This window comes from Neofelis nebulosa, chromosome X, assembly GCF_028018385.1.
Source record: "Neofelis nebulosa isolate mNeoNeb1 chromosome X, mNeoNeb1.pri, whole genome shotgun sequence".
Classification (NCBI taxonomy): Eukaryota; Metazoa; Chordata; class Mammalia; order Carnivora; family Felidae; genus Neofelis; species Neofelis nebulosa.
Window position 1 is genome coordinate 27,273,676 of NC_080800.1, and position 22,602 is coordinate 27,296,277.

Genomic DNA, 22,602 nt, shown 5'->3' on the forward strand with positions numbered 1-22,602 from the left:
CTGAGGATTAAACTGAGTCTAAAGAAAAGACAAAGGAAGTTCTGTCATTACAAAGACATAAACAGCATTATTTTCACATCGTTGTCTGAAATTAAGAAAAGAAAGTGGATGGAAGAGAAGGTTATGTGCTGTAACGTTAGAATTGGGGAAGATTTCGACCAAATATAAGAAAGGTTAAAAACCCCAGAAAAAAGGAAGAAATAGTTGGTTCGAGAAAATCAGAAGACAAAGAAAATGGTAATATTTCTCACTATGCGGAAAAAACCATAAATAGGAATATGTCATTTGAAGCATGGGAATAACGGAAGGTCTTGTTCCATTTGTTCTTTGAAAAGATTTTGAGCACCTGTACTTACGAGACACTGTTCTAGGCAATAAGCATCAGGGGCCCTCATAGCGTGGAGTTTAAAAGAGATAGGCGTATGTAGCCAATGCAAAAACAAAGACAACAACGACAGAAACTCGGGAAGAGTCTGCATTACAAGAATGACAAATCAATTTTTCAACATCTAATCGACTTACCACAAACTGCCTAAGAGTTCACTGCATTTTAAGAGGAAGGAAGATGGAAACATTTTAAAACAAAAACAAGAACATTCAATGTCAGGGGACTTAACTCTTTGATAACCGCCTTGCCTGTCAAAGGTATTTGACAGGCTATTTGACGCTATTTGAGCGACGTTTGGGGAAATATACACTCCTATGCTATACTGATTTTGTCTCATAGGCTATGTTTAATGTTTTAAATCAGACAAGGAGGTTCCTTCGTGTGCCCATGTGAGAGAGGTATCAGATATAGAGCCCTTCCTCCCGACACATACAGAATAACCTTTACATTAGTTAGATGTTAATATTCAGACGTTAAGATATCTACTTCCGGAATCCTTTGAACAGATCAAATTATTTTCTTTAAAACTCATCCTCTTCCCCACAGCCTCCTTTTTACCTTTCCAAAGATAGCCAGGCCCAAGGGCCTAAAACAGTGATATGGAAGGAACCAGAAGCAACTACTAAGACCTAGAACACCTCTGAGAAAAGAAAGTAGCATTCCGTCTTACAAATGAAGAAAAATAGGCATATTAAATTGACCTTTCTCCTTCAGCTCCTAAGTTTCACAGAATAATTTATATGAAGCATGCACCACACAAGCGGGACATGCCAAGGTAAATCCATTTATTTTAAGGTGAGATGATCTGATAGTTAACATTTATTTATGACTTTTGATGTTTATTTATTTAAGCAGTCTCTACACCCACTGTGGGGCTGAAACTCACAACCCCAAGATCAAGGGCCACGTGCTTTACCCACTGAGCCAGCCAGGTGCCCCTGAGGGATAGTATTTATCTATCACAAATACTGACCAACTGGCTGACTGACTGTAGGCTGGCTAATTAGCTGATTAAAAATATTTATTTTGAATCCATTATGTATAGGAGAGGGAAGATGTAGGAACATGATCTTTGTCCTGAAGGAGTCAACAGTTTGGCTGAATAGATATGTTTGTGGTGATACTTTTATACTCTGAATGTTTTACCAATGCAGAGCAAAGTACAGATAAGTTGGGATTTGCCTAAGGCCAGCAGTTCATTAGTCACTTAGAATCCAAATCCTGAAATTCTTAAGCCAGGCTGAAGGTGGGTGACGGCAAAAAATAAAAGATCCCTGAATTACAATAATTTGGAAGCCGCGTAAGCGCAAAATCCTAATGGCCATGAAGCAAGTCAGAAATTTAAAAAAAAAAAAAACAACACAAAAAAACACCTGAAAGTAATAGAGAAGAACTGAGTCATTGGTTGTTTGATTTCTGTTTCCCCCGGCCTCTCGTCCTCACAGGGCAAAAAACCAAATAGGGTGAATCTGACCTCCAGTACCTATTAATACCATGCAGAGAAGCAGCTTAGAACCACGTGCAGAGAGGAGGATGAAGAGTGTGAGACACTGATGTGCTTGAAGGACCTCAGGGAAGAGAGGGGCGGGATGAGAGCTCTGGGCACAGGGACTGACATTTTTGAGAGAAAAGCCATAATGCTTTCGCCTAGACACGGTGGTCCTATCGCTATGGATGTGAGTAAAAACCCCCGCTTGTCCAAACACAGATCTCTTTCAACCATGTGCGGTTTCCATGGAGCTGAATTTTATCTAAATTCCCACTGAGGCGGCAAGTCTATATTTGTGTTACTCTGACTGAAATCGCACGGAATGACTGTACGTTTTCACACTTGTCAGCAGAACTTGACAGAATCACCCTGCGAGGCAGACGGAGGTGGTGGTGAAAAGGATGTTCAAGTCTGGGATGGGCCGAAGCTGGGCTGGGTGATCTAGAACCAGGCCTAAGATCTCCCTGAGCCCTGGCGTCCTCGTTTGTAACAATGCGGGGGGTTTGCTACACACCTTACCTGAGTTCTCGCATCCAGTTGGAATGTTCCATAATCAGAGTGTTTAGGTTGTTTAGGTCATTAATTGGCCATAAGCCTGTTACATGGTGGCAATTTGAGACGATCTCTTCTAGACACCATTCCTAATGATAAAAATTATAGCCATGGCTTGGCACATAGTGGATACTAAATTTTGTTGACCACATAACAGAACACCCAGTTCGAAAACCAGAGTGTGTTATGTGGAGGCCAGTTTGATTTAGGTGCGGAACATGCTTGAGGGTGAAAGCCTGGGCTCATGAATTATCAGAGAAAACATTAAATGCTGTCGATGATTGGGAAAAATGGAGAGCTCTTATTCTGGGCCTTTCCTTATGTGCCAGATCCAAGGCTGAATGTAACCGTTGAGCTGCTGAGTGGATTTTCCTCAAGAGGAGGCCCTCTTTTCTCTGCCTTCTTAATCCTAGAGATTCCCTCCCTGAAGGAGACGTTCATGCCCCACATTAGAAGGAGATGTTCATGCTCACACATTCAGAAGTTAGAGCTGCTTGGTTGGGGCTTTTCGTCCAGTGTGAAGCGTTAGGTAAGGGAGGAGCGAACACTAGACAGACCCTAAAATTCGGAGTGATCTAATGGTGCCACACAGACAACAAGTGGTTCCTGAACGGGCACAGGACAGGGACATTAACACAGCCATATCTACAAAGTGATCAGTGTTTTAGTTTTGCCACCCGATCTTATCAGGCTAGTTTCCACATTGTCTCTGCTTTTTCTATGTGCCTCCCATACTGTTTTGACTTCTGAAAAGAAAGTGGAATACATTCTGTCACCACAGTGACACTCCTCACGTAGACAGTGAGTACTGAGTCTCAAACACCTCACCAGTGTCTTATTTACTGAATGCTGACTTAGGGAGCATCAATGCCCAATGAACTTGAAACCAAGATGTGGGGAAGGGGCGAGATCCAGAAATGTGGTTAACTGGAGTGGCAGGAATTTTGCCTCTAAGAATCCAAGGCAAATTCATGGGGATTCATGGAAGGCAGAAATCGGAAAGGAGCAGGAAGAGAAGAACAACAAGAAAACAAAAAGACAGAGGATTCCCTTCATTTTCATCGGAAATGGCTGGTATTAGAGAAGTTCTACAAATGGAGTGTATGGAATACAAAGGAAAGGTCCAATCATCCCGATATTTTAAAATTGCACTAACAATGCTCAATACGAGATATAGCTCCTTAAGAAAGGTTTAAGTTGGTTCAACCCTCTACCCACAGTAGTGTTAACTCTAGGCACTAGGTCGTACAGCAGGTCCCTAGAACGTATTCCTTCTGCACAACTGAAACTTCCCATTTCATCCTGTCCCCAGCTTTTCACAACCTCCTTTCCAATTTTTACTTCTAAGAGTTTGACTACATAATCATCATTAAGTAAGATGGAAAAAAGGTCCATTTTTGTTTCCACTCCATTCCTGAATGAAAGCGAAGATAATGCATCACGGTATCAGCTACATCTCGGCTGTTGTTTCTGATAGTCAACAACAAGAACAACCGTCTTTCAAAAGCGAGACTGAATCAGTTTCAAGCAGAGTCGAAAAATAAATGGCCACACGTCAAGCCTGAAATGATTAAAAAAAAAAATCTAATTGTATTCAATGAGAAAACATTTTGGAGTGTTTAGGGGGGGACATGTGCTTAATCAACACCTTGGTGAGATTTATTTCTTTGGAAGCCTTTTCAAGTAAAAGTTGTGCTCTCTGAGATCAAGGGCATGGGCTAGAATAGAGTCCAGCCTGCTTGCAGATCTGTGATACTATGGAGGAATAGTTTAGTGCCCACGCAGCATCTTGAACAGCTGTTTGACTCTAAATCCTAGGCCTGGGCTGCTTCCAACAACCACTGGGGAAGTCACTTCCTATTGACAATAATGTTGTTAAGTTCCGAGCTGACCTTGAGAAATCACAGGTGAAAGCTCAAACTATTCCCATGGTCATTTAGAGAATTAGGTCTCAGGTTATTGAACCTAAACCCTAAGTTTTGGAAATTCCTTCTGTAGCAATAGTACAGCTGAATTGATTATCAGGAGACCCCGTGACAAATTCACTTATATCCATTCCCAGGAGGCTCCGCCAGAATCTGAGATTGTCAAGCGTAAGTGGTGAATAATTTCTGAATCGTACCATTTGTCTCTATCGATATAATCTAAATATGGAAGACTTGTTTTGCTCCACATACACGGCCTCATCCGTGATCATTTCAAAGTCTTTCTCACCTCCATACATGGTCTCATCCTTTCTCCACTTGTTCAAATCAGACACTTCAGAGATATCCTTGACTCTTCACTTCCTCTCACATTCCACATCCCATGTATCTGAAGGTTTGTCAGCTCTACCCTCAAAATGTATCTTGGGTCAAATAATTTGTCATCATGTCTATCCTTTCCACTCTTGGCCAAGTCATTCTTATCTCCCGCCCAAATGACTTCACCGCCCTCCTAACTTTCTCCCTGCTTTCACTTTTGCTCCTCCCACTGTCCATTCTCCATAGAGCAGCCAGAGTCAACTTCTGGACACCCAAAACCAGTTCACGTCATCCCTGCTTATGGTCCCCCAGTGGCGTCTCCTTACGCACAAAATAAAATCTACTCCAAATGGTGGCCTGCAACATGAATGCTTATCTGGCCTTCGGCACTCTCTACAACCTACCGTTAGCCCATCCGGTTGTTCCTTGAGCGCACAAAACCTGTTCTTACATCTAGGCTTCTGCATTCACGGCTTCTTCTGCCTAAAACATTCTTCACTCAAGGTCTTTGCTCGGCTCACTCAGACCTTTGGAGGAAAAGCACCTCTGCAGGTGGGCCACTACCTTTCATTCTTTCTCTGGTCTTGTTTTGTTTACTTTCTCTTGCTAGCACTGATTTGAAAGGAGCCTACATGTTAATTTACTGGTTTACTACATGTTGTGCTCAGTAAAACCTGAAGGTCCGCGGGGGCAGAGTCTCGTTGCGTTCACTCCTTTATCCTCAGCCCTGGCACAGGGTAGGTCCTCCATAAATAACCACCGAGAGAATCAATAAATCCTGGGAGTCTGAGTTATGGCACAGTTTTCCCTAAAATGCTTTCTTTGGGAAAAGGAAGGACACAGAAAAAGAGCAGGGGTTCATTTGAAAGTAAATGAATGTGTCAAAGCGCTCTATAAAGGCAACATCCTACACAAATATCATGTGAAGGGTGTTTTTCCAGATGTCAGAATATTTTGACATGGTTCGAAAGAGGACTTTGGTAGGGAAGTCAATTTGTAAATTATTCATATTTTATTTTGTTAGGATCATTAAAGAAAAGTGGCAAATCCTAGATGGCTCCGTTCTCAAGTTTTGATGATGTAGCTAGTTTTCAGAAGACTCCCTCAAATGCCTAGAAATGTCGTTCTAAAAATAATTTTAAAATCTTTTCTATTCAGCATTCCTAAATAGGACTGCATAAAATATCAAACTTACACAAAAGTAGCTTACTCCATTAGGGATACAGAATAGATCCAAAAGAGGTCTATTTCCAAAGTAATATCCAGATTTCTAATTGTTTTCTTGATTTAGCTGAATGTCTTGTTTTGAAGAAATTTGGAATTTTGACTTAAATTGTGAACTTTATTAGTAAAAGGTTACTTGTGAAATGTTTTATTATCTTAACATCCGTAGGCCCTGCAGCCACGTTCTCCTTATCCCCACCTGATATCGTCGAGTTATATTTCCTGGTCTTTTTCTTTTTAAGTCTTGCTATGAGTTTATCGCTTTTATTGGCCTGTTTAAAGAATAAGCTTTTGGCCTTGTTGAGTAAAAAAACAAAAAAAAAAACCAAAAAAAAAAAAACCTAAAAAAGATGTCTAGTTGTCTATTCCTTCCAACACAGAGTGGCAGACAGTGGAGAGTAGAAATAACTAACAGTGAATTTGCAGGCGAACCAAACTTGTTCAGAAACTCTAAGAGGCCAGGTCATTGAATGTTGGAATGAATTACCCTATCACAACCTTTTTTTGTTGTTTTTCAGAGGTGCTAGGGAACAATGCGTTTTGTTCTTTTTTTGACACAGAGCTGACTTGAATCTTAACATTCACAAATGGCACCCGAAGACATAATCTATTTCTGTGGAAAGAAAACACAGCGAACTCATCAAGCTAACACAGCTACTAAAATGTACCCAAAGGAAGCAGGCTAGCATTGATGACAGAATTAGCTTAAATAAATGTATAATCAACAACGTGATTCCAGGATAATTTTATCGAATTTCTAAACCTCTCCCTCACTTTGTGGTGACTTCTGAGGAAATCGAACATGCATAATATATGACCTGACAAATGAACAAGTAAACTACTTTATTCCAGCCTTTTCATTTGTCAACAGCATCCACACAATAATGGCTTTCTGTCCACTGGTTTAATAATGTATGTATTGATTCCTTCCATCTAAATCTTAACCAGAAAATCTTAGAAAGCTTTGAAGGTGTCCTTAACGGTCTCAAGGGAAGGAATTATAGAGATTTTTAAAGTGAAAGATGAAAGCCTAATGACAAACAATTTCATTACTACAGATGCAAACAAAAAGTCATTATGTACAGTGTTCTTATAATCAAGACCTAATCTCCGTTTGGATTTGGGGTAGGAGGAAGGGAGTTGAAGAAGCCACTGGTTTATCGCAGTTCTCCTTAGAAATTTCCCACTATGATGGGCTCCTTTAAAACTCTCTCTACGTTAATCACAGAAGTAGACAAGTAATAAATATCACTTTAGTGACCGCTCAAGTAAAACAAAGGAAGTCAGTTTTAAAAATATATCTGGACCAGAATAATACACACTAATTGAAAACGAGTCAGTCTAGCGAGGCAAGTAATGAGGGGCCGTAAAAGCCTGGATAATGTATTCAAAAGATATAAAAATCGGTCCGTTTATATTTGCGAAGGCATATTTGAGCTTTAATTATTTATAACATATGGAGCATTATTTTATTAATCAGGTTCGAGAGCCATTCCAGCTGCAGTTTGTTATGCCGCCCGGCTGGTTTGGGGAACACAGATCCACTCCCATGAGGGTGAACATTGTTTTGGGGGGGGGGTAAGACTGCAGTCCCTAACTACCTGTGTGGAATGTCTTGGAATTTTCCCTATAAGAAAAACATGAACTCTCCATCACAGTGATTGAGAATGACTATAGGTTTTTGCCTTAAGAGTACAAGACATACGATGCTGTGCTATCAGATTTTATCATTAATCTGCAACGATACACAAAGAAAATGTAAATTGCCTCTTCCGTAAACATCCTGATTTATATAAAAGAGAAGTGAAAAATATTTTCCTATAGTTTCGACTTCTGACATTGTAATGGGATTTGTATTCCCATAAGAAGCGACAACCCGAGGCATTAATAATTTACAATAGATGGTAAGCAGGGGATTTGAAAAAAAGTGACACACCAAATACGTGGGGAACAAGTTTATGATGGCAAGTGACCCATCTTGATACTAAACAGTCTATATCAACAGCATTTGAATCAAGAAACCCATAAAGAGCAAGACGATTTATAATCCCGGAAATGTGGCAAAGTAAAACAAGTCTACAAATACAAAATCCATCAAAGACTAGATCTTGACAGTTTTGTACTGATTATATTTCCTTTCTCTCTTGCTAAGTAAGTTCAGGAGATCTGATAAAGAGACACGATTTCAAGGATTTTCCTTTTTTCTTTTTGCCAACAGGCACCAGGAGCATTACTAACTAGACAGGCATTCCATTGCTACTATAAAAGGGCTACTGCATAAATGTGACAAAACTCTGAGTAAACAGGGTGCTAAATGGTTCTCTCATCAACACTTAGGAGTGATGATGTTCTTTGAGGGAGGAGAGTGTTTTGTGACAAGAATGTTTCTTAAGGATACAAAGAGAAGCTCGTGAAAACATTGGGCCAGACCACAAGTAAAAATAGTGGGCATCAAAGTAGCTCTACACAGTACAAATGGACGCTGAATTGGGAATAAACAGAAAAATCGTGCAGTTAGGAAGGAACATCACTCGTTATTCTTCTTTCCCTGCCCTTGGTCTCAGTAAACTAAAGAAGAATGAATAAGGTTAAGATTAGATCACTGATTGGTTTGTTTCCCTTCCTCCTTCCCTTCTTCCTTTTCTTCCTCAATTCCTTTGTTTCTTTACCTGTTTTGTGTCTACTCTGTACTAGGCACTTTATAAAGTGCTGGGTATAAAAATGACAACCCTCTCCCCAAAAGAAGGCTTCTTGGAGCACATGGTTTAGTGACAGTGATTGACATTAATCAAAAAATTACACATATACGTGATGACAAAGAATGTTAAGTTGCTGAAGGAAAAGTAGACTGTGTATGAGAGCATGTAGAAGATCTGGTCAAATGTGGGCAACATGGAAAAGCTTGCTCGATGTCTGAGCCAAGACGTAAAGGATTATCAGATGTTAACCAGGAAATTATGAAGGCGTGGGGGTAGGTAGGAGGGGCTTCAGACAGAGGATCAACATGTTCAAAGCACCACCCGAGAGTAACATGGAGCACTGTAGAAACCAAAAGAACATGGTGTATGGCTAGGGTCCAGAGGGCAAGAGAAAGAGCAGTAAGAAAAGAGAAGGTTGGGGCCTTGTTGAGGATTTTGGTCCTTCCCCAGTGGCACTGAGAAGCCACTAAAGAGTGTTAAGATGAGGACTGACATAATTCAGCGTATGTTTTTACGTAAATCGCTCTGGCTGAAATGTAAAGACTGCATTGTAGGGTGGCCAGAGTAGATGCAGAAACATTAGGAGATATGGTCTTCTGTAACTACGGTGATGAGTGCAGTAGAAAGAGCCAAGAAATACTTGGGAGGTAAACTGACTCAGTGATGTATTGGGCTGGCCAATGGAACACTTGGTTTGTCATCCTGAAAGGGTGACTATAGTGGTCTTCTCTGTCGTTGTTTGGACAGGAGAAAGTATTTAGTTAGATCCTTCAAGTTTGGGGGTTTTGCAGATGGCACCCACAAAAAGATAATAAAGCACAGGATCTTATCATCTTGGGGAAGAGTTATTAAAATGTCTTATGATTGAATCTAAGTTAGATTCGGAGGGAGGTGAAGAGAGAGGAGTAGTGGAACGCATGTATAGAACACAGAGTTATCAACGGGCTGGAAGTCCCGAGAAGTTAAAGAAAGGTGACAGATGGGTATCTGCACAAGCACACTAGCCAAGTGGGGATTAATTCACTTCCGTCTGGTGCACGTTACCCATAACTCTAGCATCGCTGTCTCCCCAAAGCGTGTTACTGGTCATGAGATTTCGGCGTAAGAGGACTGAGCATGAGTACTAACATTTCACCACTGTTAGCAAGTCATTAAAGCCAATAACCTGGGACACTGAGGAAATATTTACAATAAGATCCTGGCTAGTAGGCACTATGGAAACTTGGATCACATTCTTCATCTCATAGCTGAAGAACAAAGTAACAATCTCAATCTAACTTACAGAGGAATGTGACTAGAGTCTGTCCTGACTGCTAGTGCACTTGTCCGATGATTCAACTTTGGTTTCTAGAAGTAGACTGGAATTAGACCTTTGGTAGAAATTCTGTCTCATTTCTTTATATCGTATAAATGCATTCGATTTAAAATGCCCGTCTGTCTCAATGAACGCTCTTCTACGCACACACCAGCGTGCTTGGACTATTTATTCAAAGGCAGAACATTTTGAAAAACGTCGCTATTGTCTCTCACTCTACCACAAAGCTAATTTAGTGTTCTGGATCTTAGGAAGGGGAATTGCTAAAGGAGAAACTGTCAGTTTCCTTGGCAATTTTTTTTGGCAAAGACTCCTGGATCTCCCCTCATGTCTTCTTCCCTTTGAGCAATCGTCTATATCCTCTTCTCTGGAATAATAGAAATCCTCGACTTTTCTTGAAGATGCTACCTTGGGCTATGTCTCCACAGAGATCTTTCTTTAAGTGTTGAACATACACAAGTGACACCATTTAATCAAGCTTTGGTTGTCGGGTAGTCATTTACTTGGTTTGCTATTCATTTCTGTTCTTGTGCCTTTTATTCTCCTTTCAAATACACTTCTCAGCATCCAGTGTATGCCAGACACTTTCCTAGCTACTAGGGTCTTGGAGGTGAGCAAGACCAAATCTCTGACTTCCCCACTCAGAGCCTAATAGAGAAAACAGAAATATGACAAAGAGCAAAAGAAAACAAAAACAGTGAGAAACAACCAATCACTGTTGGAGGATGCTAGTGAATGAATAACTTGTTATTCTGCAGGCTGGTAAAGTATCCTGCCTCTCGTATATGAACTGCATACTGCGCGCCCAAAGAGTAGATGAATGAACTCCCCCCCCCCCCCGCCCCACGTAGGAGTATTCTGGCTAATAAACAAAGAAGAAATGATAGAAATAGGTAATTATCACATTCCAACCCCAGCCACTGGTCATGGACAGCTGCCCAAATCACACACACAAAAGAGAAAACAAGACCTTACATACCTCCTGATGATGGAGGAGTACACTACCATCTCTGAAGCAGTCTTCCCCAAAGTGTCAAGCCTGAATAGGATCAAGCCTATTGAACTGCACTGTTCAATATGGTGGCCACTAGGCGATCAAGCCCATTGAACTGTACTTACTGTTCAATATGGTAGCCACTGGGCACAACCGGCTACTGTGTGCTCGAAAGGTAGCTAGTGTGAATCGAGTTGTGCTGCAAGTGTACATTTTTATGTTGTCTGTTGACATAGCCGTATTTATTGTTGGGTAGTTATGCAAGGTGCAACCATTAGAGCAAACTGGGTGAAGCATAGAGGGAAACTGTACTATTTTTGTCACTCACTGGGAATCCATAGTTATTTCAAAAATAAAAGTTTTAAAAAATGTGTTTCAGAGACAAACTGGCCACAGGCAATGTGTGAAGCTTATTTTAATTCTTATTGAAACAAAAAACATGTTAAAACATTTGAGACACATATATGTTAAGAGTGGAAATTTGAACAAAGCCCGATAGTCATTAGAATAAAACTTAAAACGCATTATAGTAGCAATGTGGTCACATTTAAAGAGTGGAAACTTATCTTTGGAGATACTTTCTCAGTTGTTTATGAGTTAAACGATCCATGCTTGATATTTATCTCAAAATAATGGAGAACCGGTAGAGGTCTAGAAGAAGTAAGATCGGGCATGAGCTGATAACTATTTGAAGTCTTGATGGATTTGTGGCTGTTTACTAGAGGATTCTGCTTCCTTTGTATATGTTTAATATTTTCCCTAACACAATGTTTTTAAACATCGCTAACAGAGATGGGCAATTTCTTAAAGGATATCGTTAATGTGGGCGCTTTTGACATTTAAAATAATAATGGCTTGGATTATTTATAATTGACTCCTGGATCGGCAGAGTGAAAACAATTTCTGGTCAGCTCAGTTTCAACCCAAACTCATTTTAAGAGAGTCCCTGAATGCTCACTCTGTGCAAGGCACTAGTCTTAAAAATGTCCTACCCTGTGTACATCGTTCTGCTTCTGAACTGCTGGAAAATCGCCTCCCATCGGTGCCTGCCGGCTTAACTCGTCATCTTTCAGCTGTAGCCACACCAGAAGCTCCTGAAGAGAGAGGTGCAGACGCTTCCACTGGTCAGAACTGGCTTCCAAATGAGACCTGAAGAACAGCAGGAACAAAGTAGGTCAAAATATCTAGAATGGTAACGAACGATTTCAATAATCCCATTAAAGGCACAGTGGTTTGGTTAGTTCCATAGTACATAAACCCACTGTGAACCATACAGCAGTCCTCAATAAAAATCTAGCTCTGTGCTTTTGCGAGCCATAATGGGGGCATTTTGAGGGCAATTTTGAGGGAAGGCAGTGTTTAGCTGTACATTCATTGCCACATGCAGAATGCTGAGACTTTCGGCATGAAATATACACCGGAATGGATTGCTTTTCCACAGCGTTGCAGTCAATGATTCTTAATGTTTCTGGTAGAAAAAATTTTGCTCCCAGTGACTAACATAAACCACTCGGTTTTCAAGTGACTCATGCTAGTACTGGAATTCTTTCGGCTTTGAGGGATGGAAAGGTCTCTCCCCACATTTTGACTTTTCCATTTCTACACCCTAGGCAGCCTCTTCCATTGACTCCTTCCATCTGGCATCTGTTCCTTTCTGCTCCTCTTCCCATATGCTTCTCCTTTTCCTCCACCCTTCTTTATTCGCGTGCACCTGGGATTTGTTTTCACCAAGTTTCAACATTTTCCGCTTTGTTTCCTTTGTGTAAAATGTACCGAGACAACAACTCACGTGGAAAAGTAAAATCAGACATTTGCCTGAAAGCCTGCCCTGAACATGAATAATTTAGGCAGGAGAATGAGTGCTTTACCATCAACTGTATTTAGAACATGTTAATCCATAGAAGCCATTTAAGAATATACAAATGAATGATCTGTGCTATAAAACCCACATTTCACTTGAGGATGAGAAGCTAAATTAACCAAATAAATCATCATCCAGAAAACAAAGAAGAAGCGAGGAATGTTAACAAAGCTCTATCCTCAGGTAAATCAAGAATTAGGCTGCATTACTCATCTATTATCAGCAATTACTAATTAATTCATAAAAATTAATGCTGTCTATAACACAAGCATAATATAGTCTCCAATGCTGCAAAGATTGAACTGTAAAGCAACCAGGTAGAAAAACATTTCCCTTTGCTGTTTGATAACTTAGCCTGACATTTCAAATACAATTCTCCTGCTGGTCTTAGTCAAACAGAATCACCAAGTAGTGGCTACGTACTGAAATTAAATTGTTCCAAACTTGCCGAGGGATCATTTTCTTTAGGAAGGACGATACTTACACGTCTTTAAAATGTGCAGATACAATGACCCAAAAGCTTACATGCAAAAATCGCGTACTAGGGAAGTAACTGGAAAATCATGCAAAGATATAGGTAGAAAAGTGTTATTTTCAGCATCACTTATGATTGACACAAGGTAGGAACAACTTAAATATCCCATACTAGGGAAGAGATTACATATATAACGGTTAAGTCTTACAATGCAATGTCCACAGCCTATGCATCCTATGCATTGTCCAATGCGATGACATCAGCATATATTAAGGGATATGGAAAAGATCACCCCGTCAGTTGCTGAGGGAGAAAGTAGGTTACAAAAATGTCTACAATCGATTTTTCTAAAACGTTTGTGTATGTTTATCTATTTTTGTACACACACTGGACTCCGGCATGAAAAAATTCTGGAATGCCAACCCGTTTATCTCCCAGAGGTAGATTCAGAGGTGGTTTATTCCCTCAGCTTTCTACTTCTCCAAATGGTCAGAGCCGTCTTTCTATTACGAGCAATGTAAACATTGTGTCTGGAAAAACAGGAAGGCCTTTCCATCAGAGAAATCAAGTGGTTCAAGACTCTAAGGGCGTTATTATCTAATAAACAAATCATGAAATACCATAAATGCCATGAATTAAATATAATAGTGCAGACTGCATATGGGGGTAGAGGTAAGTCCTTTTCCGTTTCTCTTCCCTTTCTCTTTCAATGATTGCTTTTCCATGAGAAGCCCAAGTGAGAATTCCCTATGCAAGATTTTCGCTGTTTAATGGCACTCGATGACCACTGCTTACAGGGACGCCCTGGGGTGTCTGGAATTTGCAGCCTGGTCCCCTTGAAGGGGGAGCGAGGCGGTCAAGCAGGACGTGTGGGGAGGTAGGTGGAGGGAGGTACCGTCCAGACGTGGAAGCACGGCATGGAAAAGAAGAGGCTCTGATTAAATAAAGCAGTACTGAGTGTCGCTAGGTCCCAATAAGGCCTTGGGAGTAGGAAGAGGGGAAGGTGAGGAAGAATGTAGAGAGGCCGAATGCCTGCTCCCTCTGTCTGGTAGAGGAAATAAAATATCCCCCTGGTGGAGAGGTCTGGAGGAGGATAAAGTCGCTGAAGAGCCGAGCCACGGCCACTAGGGGCTGCTTCATTTACATAACGTGGGGCTACAACCAGGGTCTAGGTTCAATGGTGCTGACTAATCATTAACAGGTCAATGAAACCCTTTGTGTCCCCAGGGGAAAATATAGCTCTGGGACCCAGGGAATTTACTTCTAAAGGATCTAAGAGGAGCTTCAGGGCAGGAGATAGGGAGATGGTTAAGAGCCAGGACGGGGGACAGTCAAGGGAGTTAATGGAGGAGGGGAAAAAGGACCTGCGATGGGGGAGAAAAGGCTGCCGTGTATCTAGAGTGCGGAGTTAGGTCTAACATTTGGGGACGTCTGATCACCTTCACTCCGTATCAAATGACTGTTTCTTTCCCTTGCTGGGGCTTGAGAGCGGTGACACAAATGTAACCAAAAGTTTCATAAAGGACAAGGGATGCTGGGTAAAGGAGGGAGAGGAGAAAAGCAGTCAGATTATGGCTCCTGAATGAAAACCACGCTTACGAAGGTATCCAATTAAAGCCATGGTTCTCAAACTTCAGGGTGCATAAAACCCACGTGAGTAGCTTGTTTCGGGTATAGACTTCCAGGTTCCACCTCCAGACTTTCTGGACTTTTAACGAGAACCTTCACAACTCAGCAGGTGAACTCCAGGGCCATTCTTTAAGAAAGAACTTTTTTTTTTAATGTTTTATTTATTTTTAAGACAGAGAGAGACAGAGCATGAGCGGGGGAGGGGCAGAGAGAGAGGGAGACACAGAATCCGAAGCAGGCTCCAGGCTCTGAGCTGTCAGCATAGAGCCCCACGTGGGGCTCGAACTCACGGAGTGTGAGATCATGACCTGAGCCGAAGTCAGACGCTCAACCGACTGAGCCACTGGGCGCCCCATTTTAGAAAGAGTTTCTTAAAGTAGTTCCTGCATGTCCTAAACGTTACTTCTTGGTCTCCACGGGGCAAAGGTGGCATTTGTCAGTGACATGATTTTGTCAACGTTTTTTTTTTTTTTCTTTATTTATTTTTGGGACAGAGAGAGACAGAGCATGAACGGGGGAGGGGCAGAGAGAGAGGGAGACACAGAATCGGAAGCAGGCTCCGAGCCATCAGCCCAGAGCCTGACGCGGGCTCTGGGGCTTGAACTCACGGACCGTGAGATCGTGACCTGGCTGAAGTCGGACGCTCAACCGACTGCGCCACCCAGGCGCCCCAGTGACATGATTCTGAAGGCGATCTAAATGCAATGACACACCAAGAGCTCACAAAACATTTTCTGTGGCTATGCTAAGCTTGTGAAGGGTTTTCGAGACACATTTCTAGCGCAATCTCTGGAAGCAGCTGCCCTATTTTGATTTTTGAGATTGTGTACCAAATAGTTCTAAATGATTAACCTACGTTTGTATTGGGAATGTCTCTTCAGAAACTGTTTCTTTCTATTTGTAATGACTCTTTCTTTTTCCCCCTTCCAGGTTTTATCCTAGGCTGTTAGGGCTGGAAGGAACCTGAGAAATTCTCGTCAAGCCTCTTGTTTTGCAAATGTGCAAACTGAGATGCAAAGGCTCAAAGACAGCAGCTGAAGCTTGTAGCTGGAGCTATTGTGTTTAGACACGGGAAGTAGAAATTGCAAACTCTCCTAATGTGAAGAAATCTTTAACCTTACTGGTTTTCACCAAATGCTTGGATCCCCCAGCCAAAAGATATCCTGCCAATTAGCAAATATACTCTATTTACCTCTACCTACTCAACAGAAAATAAAAGTAGAGGTTTGAAGGGGCATGCTTAAGCTTCGACCATTTTCTATTAATCTTTATTAGTGAAGACAAGAGCTTAGGGGCTACTAGCTTTTAACAAGGCACATGTTGGTCTTTAATAAGCAGATAACTTCCACCATTTGGAAGGTTTGGGTAAAATGCAGAACCTTTAGGTGTGTTGGGATGTAATGCTCGTCTTTAAGGAAGTCTTCAGTATCAGCGTACTAAGAATTATAGGGGCTGCTCGAGTGATTGTGATTTCTCTAGACACAAATATTTCAAGTACGATTGCATTGATGCCTAGTTGGAAATTCTTAACCAAACTTTACTCTGAAAGGCATGGATCCTTTTTTTTTTTTAATTTTTTTTTTAACATTTATTTACTTTTGAGACAGAGAGAGAGCATGAACGGGGGAGGGTCAGAGAGAGAGGGAGACACAGAATCTGAAACAGCCTCCAGGCTCTGAGCAGTCAGCACAGAGCCCGATGCGGGGCTCGAACTCACGGACCGCGAGATCATGACCTGAGCTGAAATGCAGATTCAGATGCTTAACTGACTGAGCCACCCGCGGGCTTTGACTTCCTTTATAAAACTAATGATGTACCCCTGTGTATCTTGGGTACCCTTGTGTAATCAGATAGCACTTAAGCATATAGAAAGAAAAGGTAAGAAGGCAGAAATAATAAGGAATCATAGACATAAAACGGGAGCTGTGGAACTTTAAATAAAGAGAGAGAATTACACTCAAAGAGAAGTAAACTTTCTTGTTTCTTTTTGGTCCAGCTTGGCCATGAACTCCAACTTTCACACATAATTAACATTTCAAGAGTAAGAGAAAGAAGGTCAGGAATAGTCAATGTCCAAGTTGCATTTTTTCTCAAAAGTAGAAAGACTATGCTACCTTTTGCTCTTTCTTTATTCTCCATTATAGAAAAACCTCTGACCTCTTCTAACTTTTAGTGCCGATGACTCTCTAAGAGCTTTATTGCTGCTGTGGCCTATATAATGTTGGTATTCTCACCTTTCAAATTAGCGTTCAGAATTCCGTAAGAGTGAGTATTCGTATCTAACATTTACAAGTTTTTCTCCCAAGTCAAAAAAACCTCGCAGAATGTAAATTTTGCTGAAATTACATTGATAACAGATGTGCTTCTCATAGTTGATAGTATATACAATAACCTTGACAATATAATCTGGTGACAGAATGAACTGAAATCTTCATATGTAGTTCTTAAGGAAAAAACAGTCACCTGACCACTTCCCAAATTATTAATATTTTCAAAATTAAAACGCAAGGTTGTGGATATAGAATATTTTAGAATGAGAAACACTTCTTTGACTAATCACAATTCAGATGTTGGATACTGTCATCAATAACTGTGTGTGTGTGTGTGTGTGTGTGTGTGTATGAGAGAGAGAGAGAGAGAGAGAGAGAGAGAGAGAGAAAACGTGCACATACATGTATGTATGCATGCAAGTAAAAATTTTTTATTTTATTTTTCTCCCACCTAAAACAGTTAGTGTTTTCTTTCGTTCCATGGCACTCAACTATCTCTGAGTGTTTACTTCTCTCCTTATACCTCTTGGATAAAATGCGATGTGATAATGCGTATGGAACAGATGGGATATACTTTCCTTGAACTAATTTATGAGATGGTATTATACAATTTCAATTAAAGTATTCATTTGTCTCCAAGACATCTTATTTGCTTTCTCTTACACCATATCTTCGAACTTAATCAGTTCTATTTAAAATATAAGAAAACCAATGTAGAAAATGTCAATAATTTGCCTAGGTTCGTCAAAAGTAACTGCAGAAATAAAAATAATAGATTTGTAGAATTGCTAGGGAAATTGAAGAGACTATCCACGCCTCTGATCAAATTTTCTCATTTCAGTGAGGCAGAATATTGAAGTCGGAAGCAGTTAAGTGACATGTTCGAGATTATATGCTAGGAAGTTAGTAACAGAGCTGGAAGAGAAAGTAGGTGGCCCAAATGCCGGTCCGGGACTCCTTTTACTCTACCTCATCAACTCATTTAGAGCTTGGATAGATTACCTAGACAGAAAGTCAATAAGGAAACAGTGGCTTTGAACGACACATTAGACCAGATGGATTTAACAGATACATACAGACCATTCTACCCCCAAAGAGCAGAATACACATTCTTTTTCAAGTGTACATGAAAAGTCTCCAGGATAGATCACGTGATAACCCACAAAACAAGTTTTAATAAATTTTAGAAGACCAAAATCATATCAAACATCTTTTCTGACCACAACAGGATGAAACCAGACATCAGTCCCAAGGAAACAGTTGCAAGAAACACAAACACGTGGAGGCTACACAACATATTAAACAACCAATAGGTCATTGAAAAAATCACAGAGGAAGCCAAATGAAAATGAGGACAAATGAAAATGAAAACACATTGGTTCAAAAGCTTTGGAACGCAGCAAAAGCGGTTCCAAGAGGGATGTTTATAGGGATCCAGGCCTACCTCAAGAAGCAAGAAGACTCTCAAATAAACAACTTGATCGGACACTGAAAGGAAGTAGTAAAAGAACAAAGGAAGCTCAAAGTTACTAGAAGGTAGGAAATACTAACGATCAGGGCAGGGGTGAATGAAATAGACACTTGAAAACAAGAGAAAATCCCGACGAGCCTAAGAGCTGCTTTTGTCAAAGGACAAACGAAATTGATCAACCTCTAGTCAGACTCCACACACAAAAAAGAAGGAGGACTCAATACTTACCTGGCAGGAGACTTACCACGATCACAAAAAAAAGGAGGACTCAGACAAAATCAGAAATGAAAGAGAAGTTGCAACGGACATCACAGAAATATAAAGGATTGATTACAAAAGATGACTACAGAAATTATATGCCAATGAACTGGACAATCGAGAAGAAAGGGACAAAGTCCTAGAAGCCTACAATATTCCAAGACTGAATTGAGAAGAAATAGAAAATGTGAACAGACCAATTCCTAGTAATGAAGTGGAATCAGTAATCAAAAAACTCCCAACAAAGTCCAGGACTAGATGAATTCTGGCCACAGGTGAATTCTACCAAATATGGAAAGGAGGGTTAATACCTATCCTTCTCGAAGTATCCCCCCCCCCCCCCCCGCCAAATAGTAGAGCTTGGAGTTTTCCTATTTATCTAATGTAGCTGGAAGCAGCAAGCAGAGCCCTATCAAACAACTCAAGAATACTTAAAGGAATGTGCCATTTAGCACAAAGGAGAACAGTGCAGGGACGACCTGGTCGTAAAGGAACGGTCAGAGAGGGAAATATTCATTATGAGGTCTGGATGAAAATGTGGAGGCTGAGAGGAGGGGTCTAAGTGTGAGGACCAGCAAATGTCCCTGGGCATATGAGCGAGGGAAAAAATTGGTGGACAGCAGGAACGGGGTCAAACAGCAGAATCTTCTTGGCTGAGAGGAGCCATTCTCCACGCTGGGGAATAACTACATTGCTGCTTGGGGAGGAAGGAACTGAGAGGCAGGGGAAGAAGAGGAAAGGAAGGGACTGTCAGGGTCTTACTGGGCATCGTTGGTAGAGTGGAGGGTCTACCAGATTCTGGCGACCAGACATAAATGTCACGAGAGCAATGACTTTTCTCTGGCCTGTTTCGATCAGTTGTACCTTCAGTGCCTAGAAGAGTGCCAAGTACACGGAAAAGACTCGGGAAATATTTGTCGAATGAAAAAAAAATGAATGAATGAGTAAAATATGGGCACCTGCAAGACTGAAATTCTTGAGCACGGGAATAACGTGACAGAAATGTCCGAGGAAGAATATTTTTGTCAATGTGTGACGGATGGTATCAGTGTGTAAAGGCACACAGACAAATCGATCAATAGAGTGTCATGATGGAGACTTACGTAAGAATCGTGATCACAGGAAGAGAAAAGACACAGGGCAGAAGGAAGATACAGGGAGGGAAAGGGACATGATAAGGACTTGGATCTGGAAGCACAAGGGTACCTCTTATGAGCCAAGGGAATGCAAACGGACGCTGCAAACTCATTTGGATTCCAAACTGGTGATGGGGATTCGGGAACGCCCTTGTTGGGATGAGCGCCGGGTGATGCATGGAAGTGTCGAGTCACTGTGGTGCACACCTGAAACTAACACCACCCGCTATGCTAACTGGAATTTAAATAAAAACCTAAAAAAATGCGCACCTGTGTAGTTAGATACGAACGTTTCTCTCTTTGGAAATGGAAAAATGGCTCTCAGAATCCCTCATAAAACAACGAACTAACTGTAATGCTTTTGGTAGGAGACTGTGTTACTGCTTGGGCAAATACAGGGGCTGTTTTTCCAGGGTATCTTTGGAACTATTTTTGAGTTGTGGCGACTTTTCACTCTAGAATAATGCTGATGGAGAAACTGACTAGATTCACAAAGCCAGCTTATAAGTGTCATGAATGGTTCTGTGTCTAACTCTTCTAGCATTCATCTATCCGATTTCATAACCATCCCAAATTACTGCCTCTGCTGGGTTGCTTTCACTGAACCCTGCCATTCAGGATGGACGGACTGATACCCTTCTTTCAACCAAGGGTCAGGAAAGAGACCGAATCACTTTGACGTGATCAGTTGTTTCTTCGTTTTTTGTAAGTGAGTGTTCATAACACAGACTGTATTATTACAGAGGCCTAGTTAAAAGCCAAAACCATTGATGTGACTATGTAAATTCTAGAACTCGCAGCACCTTCGATAAGCCAAGGTAACTGCTCCCTCCTTGATTAATGACAGCAAGAATTGAACTGCAGTGCCTGGCATATGGGAAATTGCTGAGAATGAAGGGCCCATATTTTGGCCGACACGTTCTTCGCCGCTTTCGATTCTCCTTTTATTTCATCAAGTTCACACGAAGGAGAGAAAAGGCACTGAGTGATGTTCAGAACAATTAGAGCACCTTTCTTTTTCCTTCCTGTGAAAAAGAGTAACTTTCTTTCCTTTTATTTTATCTACCAATATCTTCCCCATTTCACGTATTTCATTCCCTTTTAATGATAGATGTTACGAAAGTGGCCTTTGTCATTACACACACTGACCTCTCCTCGAGTCTAAGGGACAGACGGAGAATGGAGTCTCGCTGTCTTTGAAAATGCCACTGTCCACTGTTGTTCCCAACTCTGCCTCAATACATCGATACAAACTTCATGGACCGAAGCGGGAGATCAAAATGAGTGTCTTAGAGGCTGGGGCACAATCTTGGGGGGGAAACCTTATGGATACAAATAAATCCTGGGGCGCCTGGGTGGCTCAGGTTAAGCGTCTGACTCGTGATTTCCGTTCAGGCCATGATCTCCATTTGTGAGTTTGAGCCCTGCATCGGGCTCTGCCCTGAAAGTACGGAGCCTGCTTGGGATTCTCTCTCTCTCCCTCTCTCTCTGCCCCACCCCATTCTCGCTTTCTCTCTCTCTCCCTCCGAACATAAATAAATAAACTTGAAAATAAATCCTTTCCTACTCATAGAAATATCTGTTGCCCTATTCCATCCTCTAATTTATTATGTATTTATGTGCAAAAGTTAGGTGAGGCTTACCTTTTCCTTTCTGCTTTATACCTCATGGTATTACTACACTGATGGTAAAAAGCTCAGACTCTGGAGCCGGATGCCCTGTCTTCGATCTTGGATCTGTCACTTACTAACTAAATGACCTTAGGAAAATGATTTAGCCCCTCTGGACCGACCGCACTTTCTTCAGATACAAAGACAGAATAATAACAAAGTCTATCACTTAGCGCTGCTGAGAGCATTCAGCAGGTCAAGAAATATAAAGTGCCCAGGACACCGCATGATATGTGACGCACTGGGTGTTGGCTGCTGTCATTAGTAGCGTTTCGCGTTAGAAGTACAGGGTTTGGGGTGCCTGGGTGGCGCAGTCGGTTAAGCGTCCGACTGCAGCCAGGTCACGATCTCGCGGTCCGTGAGTTCGAGCCCCGCGTCAGGCTCTGGGCTGATGGCTCGGAGCCTGGAGCCTGTTTCCGATTCTGTGTCTCCCTCTCTCTCTGCCCCTCCCCCGTTCATGCTCTGTCTCTCTCTGTCCCAAAAATAAATAAAAAACGTTGAAAAAAAAAAAAAAAGAAGTACAGGGTTTTACGAGCGTGCTTTTGAATTACTAAACTTCGGGGAAATTTCTCCTCATTAGAGAAGCAAATAGGCTGTATGTCCAAAGTTTGGCCGATTGAGAAGAACTATAAAGGAGAAAAAGAAACCTCCACTCTGTAATCTCACAACCTAGGGGGTAGCACCTGCTGCCAGGGTTTAGCACATTCCCTTCCATCTACCGTCAAGTCCGTTCGTCTCCTTGTGCTACCCTCTGCTACCACCCCTCTTCCAGACACAGAAGAAAGCACAAAATATTTGTATAAAGACATGTGAAATTGGGACACACAAGTGATCAGAAAGCGGGAAACCCGACTAGTGCTCCTTGCATTTCCCGTGTCACTTATGCGACACGGGGCGTCGCACTTAACTGTCCCCTCTTTTTGCGCTG

The 22,602-nt window shown here is 41.5% G+C and overlaps 1 protein-coding gene across 20 annotated transcripts in view; it reads right to left on the reverse strand.

Moving 5' to 3' along the window:
- DMD (dystrophin) overlaps positions 1-22,602 on the reverse strand; it is a 2,138,536-nt gene that overhangs the window by 342,422 nt on the left and 1,773,512 nt on the right. For all 20 annotated transcript variants that reach the window (XM_058713880.1, XM_058713888.1, XM_058713887.1 and 17 more), the window contains one exon: positions 11,897-12,053. In XM_058713880.1, coding sequence (XP_058569863.1) covers positions 11,897-12,053 — 157 coding nt within the window. The remainder of the gene's footprint in view (positions 1-11,896; positions 12,054-22,602) is intronic.